Below are 6,915 nucleotides of genomic sequence, written 5' to 3'. Positions count from 1 at the left end.
CGCACTGGTCAGCGGCAGCTCGACTCTCTGGTGGTCGCGCAGCTGTGAGACAACAGAGTCACTCAAAGGTAGAGGGAATTGTTCAACAGCGAAAAGCAGTGGGGGAATGGAACTAAGTACATTTACTCCAGTACTGTACTTAAGTCCAAATGTTGAGGTACTTGTACTTTACTTGAGTCCTTTTCTTTTCAAGTCACTTTCTACTTCTACTCCGCTACATTTCAGAGAGAAATATTGTACTTTTTACTCCACTACATTCACTCTGTTACAGCTTCAGTTACTAGTTACTTTACACTTTGTGTTAAAAGAGCTGCAAATAGAAGACCCAAAAGACGTACGTATGACAAACAGAAGACTTGCAAATACGTATCTTGCAAACACTGATAATAAATGAGACACAGATGTCTTTCTATTATTATTTTGTTTTTCTTTAAAATCCTTCTTCTTTTTCAGTGGTTTCTGCTGTTTGGAAACAGACAATTACTCAAATGAAAGATTATTAAATTCAAACATCTGGTCTCTGTTGGATGCAGTCAGCTGTTTTTATTAATATTTAGCACAAAAGCCTACATATATTAAAAAACAGACGAGCATCTGCATCAGTTGATATACTGAAATGTATGCATGGTTTACAGACAAACAAATGAAAATGTTTAGCTCCTCCAAATATGTTTAAAAAAAACATGCCATTAACACAAAATATTCAACTTTTTTTGATATTATGGGCAGCTTAAAGGGTCAGTTTATCAAAATCACAAAATATATTTTCATACCTATCCCTATACAGATAATTCAGATTTTGATATATCGACCCATGAGACTTCTGTATCCACCCAAACACAATGGAGTTACAAAGAAAGGACCATTTCCGAACTACACTATATGGCCAAAAGTATGTGGACACCTCCATCCTGTATTTAGGTCACATACTTTACATTTTTATAACACACAAACCACAGAAAACATGTTCTAATGTTCAGTTATATACTGACATGGCTGGGTGAACATTGCCAGGTTGCAAACTCAACATGTAAACTAATCATTCAACGTACTTTTGTGTGCATCTTTCGGACGCACTGAGCTGTCATTTTCAACGTCACTTCCTGAGAGCCTCCTTGCTGTTTGGAGATGCGTAACCATGGAAACCCCTGCCGACCTCCGCTCTAGTGGCATCGCCAGATAACGCTTCAATCAGTGAAAGAGGTGAATAACGAGACCCAACAGTCGTTGGGTCTAGTTATGTAGAAACTAGAGCGTTATTGACGTTAAAAGGCTTCTTGGTTTCTGTCCCTTTGTCTGTTATGAACGTTGTCGTTACTACCGCATTGCATTGTGGGATACTTTTGCAGGCGTAGTGCCCAGTATTGCATACGGTCATATTTTGCCGGAAATAGCATGCAATTTGCGCACTATTGGTTTTTATACTAAGTGTTGTAGCCAATTCAGACTTGTTCTGCGTGTGTGAGTAAAGTGCGTGCGTGTAGTAGGTGTGAGTGAATGTTGTTGATAACTATGTCACCTGGGCACCTGTGTGTACTATGCGTGCTAGTTACCGCAATCAGAGATTAGAAAGGGGGGATCACAGGTGAGCAAGGACGGGGAATTAGGATCAGGGAAGCCGCGCAGTTTTCCAACCTTAGCTGTGTGAGAGCGATGTTTTAGATCTAGCCTGCTCGGTTTTTAATTCTTCCAGTCGGCACAGTCAGTTTTTTGTAGGTGCTTTTAAATGCATTCAAAAACAAAAGTGTTAAACCCGAGACGTCGGCGGACCTCATCATTTGCACCAGCAAGCTTTGGAAATGCCTTCAAATTCCCTCCAGTGGCATTTTTTGTTGTCAGAATTCCACTACACTGAGGTTTCGGACACACATACTGTTTTAGCTACTAAATAGCATGTTAGTGTGGTACTTCGGACGCAGCCATAGTCCCAATATTGACCAAAATGGCCTTTAACCCTTCCTGTTGTCCTCGGGGTCAAACTTGACCCTTTTTTTCAAAGTTTCTACGCAACAAAATATGGGTTTCTTTTAACCAAATTGCCCTAAAAAAACAACAACAACACGGTTGGTTCAATACAACATTCTTCGCAATATCATTGAATTCTGGATGTTATATTATATTTTACAGCATTTGGTTTAAATGGTTTAAAAACCATTTCTCGACTAAACTCTGGCAAAAGTCTTCCTCGGATTTTAACTTAATTGTCAAAATGTTTCATAATTTCTGCTTTTTAACTCCAAAAATCCCCCCTTCTCTCTCCCCTTTCTCACCTAGCTGTCCCGTCAAAATAAAAGGCGGAAAAGCCGCAAAAAATAATCTTTGAAAGAAAACGTCGAATAAAGCAAGAAAGAAATATGAAAGAAACATAAAAAAATAAATAAAAACTGATTACTGTGATTTCCTCAAGAGGGAAAGTAAAAAAAAACAAAAAACTTTTACTTTCTTTGTCGCACGACTTCGTTGTCTGACGGCGTTTCTATGCTCACAGGAGTTTTTCTGATGGCTTTCTCTGATCCCACAAAACCTTTTTCTGCAAAGAGGGATTACAAATGACTAGTGCGGTCATCAATATGTGACCTCACTTTTCAACTCAGGACACCCCCTAAATACTGAGTCTGACTGGGCTTGCGGGTCAACTCAGGGCACCGGTACACCAACGTAATGTGTCACACCATCCTTGCTGTTATTCTTGGGGTTAGGGTTAGTTAGTTAATGACATGACCCCAATCAATGTTTAAGGTCTTTAAAAAAGTGCTTGTCATCCTGTGTTTTCCCTGACTTTGTGGAAGACTTAGGTGCGCGTTTCTGTTTTTTAATTTAAACTTCCCCCATACATTTTGTGTCTCTTTGTGAGTTTTTGCGTCTCTTGTTGGTCATTTGTGTTTTTCTTTGAGGTTGTTTTGGGTCTCTTTTTGGACATTTTGGTTTCCTTAGGGGTTGTTTTGTCTCTCTGTTTGTCGTCTGGCGTCTCTTTGTAGTCGGTTCGTGTCTCTTTTCGGTCATTTGTGTTTTCCTTTGGGGTTGTTTTGTCTCTCTGTGGTCATTTGGCTTCTCTTTGTAGTCGGTTTGTGTCCCTTTGTGGTAGTTCTGTGGCTCTTTTTCACATCATTTTGGACCGTTATTATCACCACATCTGTCTAAAACGTTGGAAAAGCTAGAGCATTCAAAAAGCTTAAGACAAAACTTGCTAAAGAAGTCCATCTACAACCAACCAATCAGAGAAAAAAAAAGTCTTTTAGTTACATTTTTTCGGCTTTAGGTGCTGCACCTAAACCTTACAATGGGAAAACCCTGTCATCATTATTTTTGCTTTATATTAAATGATTTTTTTGGGTTACACTTTCTATGAAGCCTGTCTCTATAATGCATGATAAACACAGTTATAATGTGTTATAATCTGCGTATATTGCTCACTAATTTATAGAGCAAAAAATGCTATCGGACCATCTCTAAAATTGACCCCAAGGATAAAGGGTGTTGGTAAATTTTAGGATAACAAGAGGGTTAAGCTGTTTTAAAATGCATCAAATCAGAGCTTCATTTGCAGTTTTTATATTTGAACATTTTTTAAAGTGCTCATGTTATGCTCATTTTCAGGTTCATAATTGTATTTAGAGGTTATATCACAATAGGTTTACATGGTTTAATTTTCAAAAAACACCATATTTTTGTTGTACTGCTCATTGCTGCAGCTCCTCTTTTCACCCTGTGTTCAGGTCTCTGTTTTAGCTACAGAGTGAGACCTGTCACTGCTGGAACATCTTTGTTGGGAGTAGCACATGCTCAGTACCTAGGTAAGGACTACTAGCCAGTCAGAAGCAGAGTATGAGGGTGTGCCCTGACAGTACCTAGGTAAGGACTACTAGCCAGTCAGAAGCAGAGTATGAGGGTGTGCCCTGACAGTACCTAGGTAAGGACTACTAGCCAGTCAGAAGCAGAGTATGAGGGTGTGCCCTGACAGTACCTAGGTAAGGACTACTAGCCAGTCAGAAGCAGAGTATGAGGGCGTGCCCTGACAGTACCTAGGTAAGGACTACTAGCCAGTCAGAAGCAGAGTATGAGGGCGTGCCCTGACAGCATAATATGAGCACTTTAAGATGTAATGCTGTATTTCAGCTGCGTTAGCTTACCAGAGGCTGTTTGTTCTTGACCAGGCAGATGATCCTGGTGGCCTCCTCATCGTCCGGCAGCTCTTCTGGCATCGGTGGCAGCACCGGCTCGTAGTCCTTCTGGGCCACCGTATCGTGAGCTGAGAGAAGAGCCTACAAATCAATCAGAACAGCTTTTTTTTTTTTATTGAAAACTGCTGCGCTCGGGGCCCAAATAACAACGTAGTTCAGGTTCACTTTGCTGACTTTCACCTGCATTTATTTGGGTCTTTCTTTAGCACCTTTTTAAACTGTCCTTCTCCCACATGCATGTCTTCCTTTTTTACCCCCCCACACACACACACCCACTGTATCACACATGTACACATGTGTACCCCCCTTTGAAATATTTCTTTTTTTCCACTGCAGTACTCCAAAGTACACCTAGGGGTGCGCGTACCCCCATTTGAGAATCTACAGTATATCATAAGTCCAACTTATCTTATATTGTCAATTGAACAAAGTATAAAGCTGCCAGGAACCCAAATAACAAGAAGAAAAGACAGACGCCTATAAAAATGTATAAATATTTAGTGATAATCACTGAAAATGCTCTTATAGAACAGTTCGTTTTTATTGTAAATGACCAGATAAGATGCAAAGAGAAGATGTGAAAGCTGGTTTTCTCAGCTTGTCTACATCATCTAGGAATAAAAATGAAGTCAGTATGAATAGAAATGTTTTTGGACATTAACCCCAAAACTCTAGTCTCCCACAGTATAAACAATAAACCAGAGGACAAAAACATGCTCTGGTTTATTGGCATTTCTTTAAACCAATCACAATCGTCTTGGGCGGAGCCTAAGTGCCAGACGGAGCCACGGTGCCTCTGCTAAATAGTCTCAGGAAGGAAATTGTTTTGGTGGAACATGTGTACGTTCAAAAGTAGTTTTAGTCGTGCGACAGAAACCTCAGATTGGACAGATAGTCTAGCTAGCTGTCTGGATTTACCCTGCAGAGATCTGAGGAGCAGTTAACCATAGTCCTCACAAATCCACCAGAGGTTAGAACGCCAACACAACGACAGAGGAAGGGGACGGACATCCGGACGAAAATGAGGGACATCCGGCGGAACCTCTAGAGGCACCGGAGCGATCCCGGAAATGAATCGTGACTTGTTACCTGCAGGTGCGGCTGTCTCAGGAGGCGGTGAAGCTCTCTGGCGTCTTCAGAGCATCTCGGCAGCGCTCTGATGTCAATCAGCAACTACACAACAAACCACATATCCATTATGGTTTTTTTAAAAGCCTCCTACAAAATAAGTGCGAGCAACAAATTGCTGATGAAACCCAATCTGAGGTGTAACCTGAAGTGAAAGTCCTGAAGCGTAGAACAGAACTGGGGCTGGGGAATCTCGGAGGTACCTCTGAAGACACTCGTAAACCTGAAAAACCAATGTCGTTAAATGATTTATGTCTGAAGCAGTTGGAGTATTTTTCAGTGGAAGCTTGAAGGCACCAAGAATATCCTCAAATACTGTGAGGCTTTTAATACTTTATCAAAGCCCAAATTTCCCTCAACCTTTTATAGTCCTTAAATGACCTTTTTTCCTACAGTAACAGTGAAAACACAACGGGCGCACAAGTGATCGCGGGCCAGGCCATTCATTCCATGCCGGTCACAAAGCACGTGTGTGTGTGTGTGTGTGTGTGTGTGTGTGTCAGTGTGTGTGTGTGTGAAAAAAATAACTTAATCTGACTGGAAACTGACACTTTTTCTCCTGATTTCTTGTATTTTTATCCATTCCATTAATTGAGTATGAATGTAAAGAAAATCCAAATAAACATCTAACAAAAGTGATCTTTTTCCCTGTCAACCTAAGTCCAGGCATACAACTTAAAGATACGAGAAAGTACTAGAATAATCACTGAAAACAAACAATAGAATATAAAAGCTGATGTTAGTATTTTGCGCCATCAGAGCCACATCAAAGAATAAAGTTCATTTTCAGGATGTTTACTACGGTGGCCGACAGGGGCAAACACACTGCACCTTCATGAAACACACGCAAGTAGACAAAACGTATTTACAGTACAAACATTTCCCGCGCTTTTGTGTATTTGGTTGTGTTGTGTGTATTTGCGGCGCGTTTGCTAAATGCTGCGCAATGTGTTGTCAAATTTATAATGTTTGTTTTCTTAATTTGCTCGTGTTTTGTCTATTTGCATGTGTTCCATTAAGTTGCAGTGCATTTGCCCGACAGGGGGGGGCCCTGTCGGCCACCGTAGTTTTCAGACCTTGAGCAGCGATTGCAGCCAGGAGGCGTTCAGGAGCCCGTGGAGAATCTCAGCGCCGTCGAGGTCCGGGTTTACCGACTTCCTCACCTCCGCGATCACGTCGGTCAGGATCTGACGAAGGCCTGCGGCGCACAAAACACACACCAGGGGGATTATTAATATCGAAATCATGATGTTGGCTCCAAAAGCATTATCCATTATATTACTAGAATAAAACATATAAGTGAAGTTCCCCCCCCCCCCCTATACTGACCGTGTTCTCCTAGCTCACAGTGCGAGCTCAACACCTGAGCCTCCACCGCCTGCCTCATGGTCCCGGGGACCCCGACGACCTTCGCCCCCCACCCACCTCCCCCTCCCCCTCCCAGCTGACTGCTTACACGGACTGGAGAAACCTGGAAAAGCAAATAAAGGAAATAAAAAAATAAAGGAAATTGATAATCAGTTAATTGTTTCAGCCATCCCCCCCGTTAAGGTATTTTACTGTAAATAGACAGTTTATTTCTGTATTATTTAAACTTACAGTAATA

The 6,915-nt window shown here is 41.3% G+C and overlaps 1 protein-coding gene across 1 annotated transcript in view; it reads right to left on the bottom strand.

The window, feature by feature from the left end:
- The window catches only part of mpp4b (MAGUK p55 scaffold protein 4b), a 41,662-nt gene extending 34,953 nt beyond the window's left edge, over positions 1-6,709 (bottom strand). The window contains exons 1-5 of the mRNA XM_078243800.1: positions 6,639-6,709; positions 6,386-6,507; positions 5,455-5,532; positions 5,271-5,354; positions 4,131-4,262 (exon numbers count right to left, since the gene is read on the bottom strand). Coding sequence (XP_078099926.1) covers positions 4,131-4,262; positions 5,271-5,354; positions 5,455-5,532; positions 6,386-6,507; positions 6,639-6,696 — 474 coding nt within the window. The 5' untranslated portion in view covers positions 6,697-6,709. The remainder of the gene's footprint in view (positions 1-4,130; positions 4,263-5,270; positions 5,355-5,454; positions 5,533-6,385; positions 6,508-6,638) is intronic.
- Positions 6,710-6,915: the final 206 nt, after the last annotated feature.

This window comes from Sander vitreus, chromosome 24, assembly GCF_031162955.1.
Source record: "Sander vitreus isolate 19-12246 chromosome 24, sanVit1, whole genome shotgun sequence".
Classification (NCBI taxonomy): Eukaryota; Metazoa; Chordata; class Actinopteri; order Perciformes; family Percidae; genus Sander; species Sander vitreus.
Note: the sequence above shows the minus strand (reverse complement) of the source record. Positions and strands in the feature narration are given on the sequence as shown.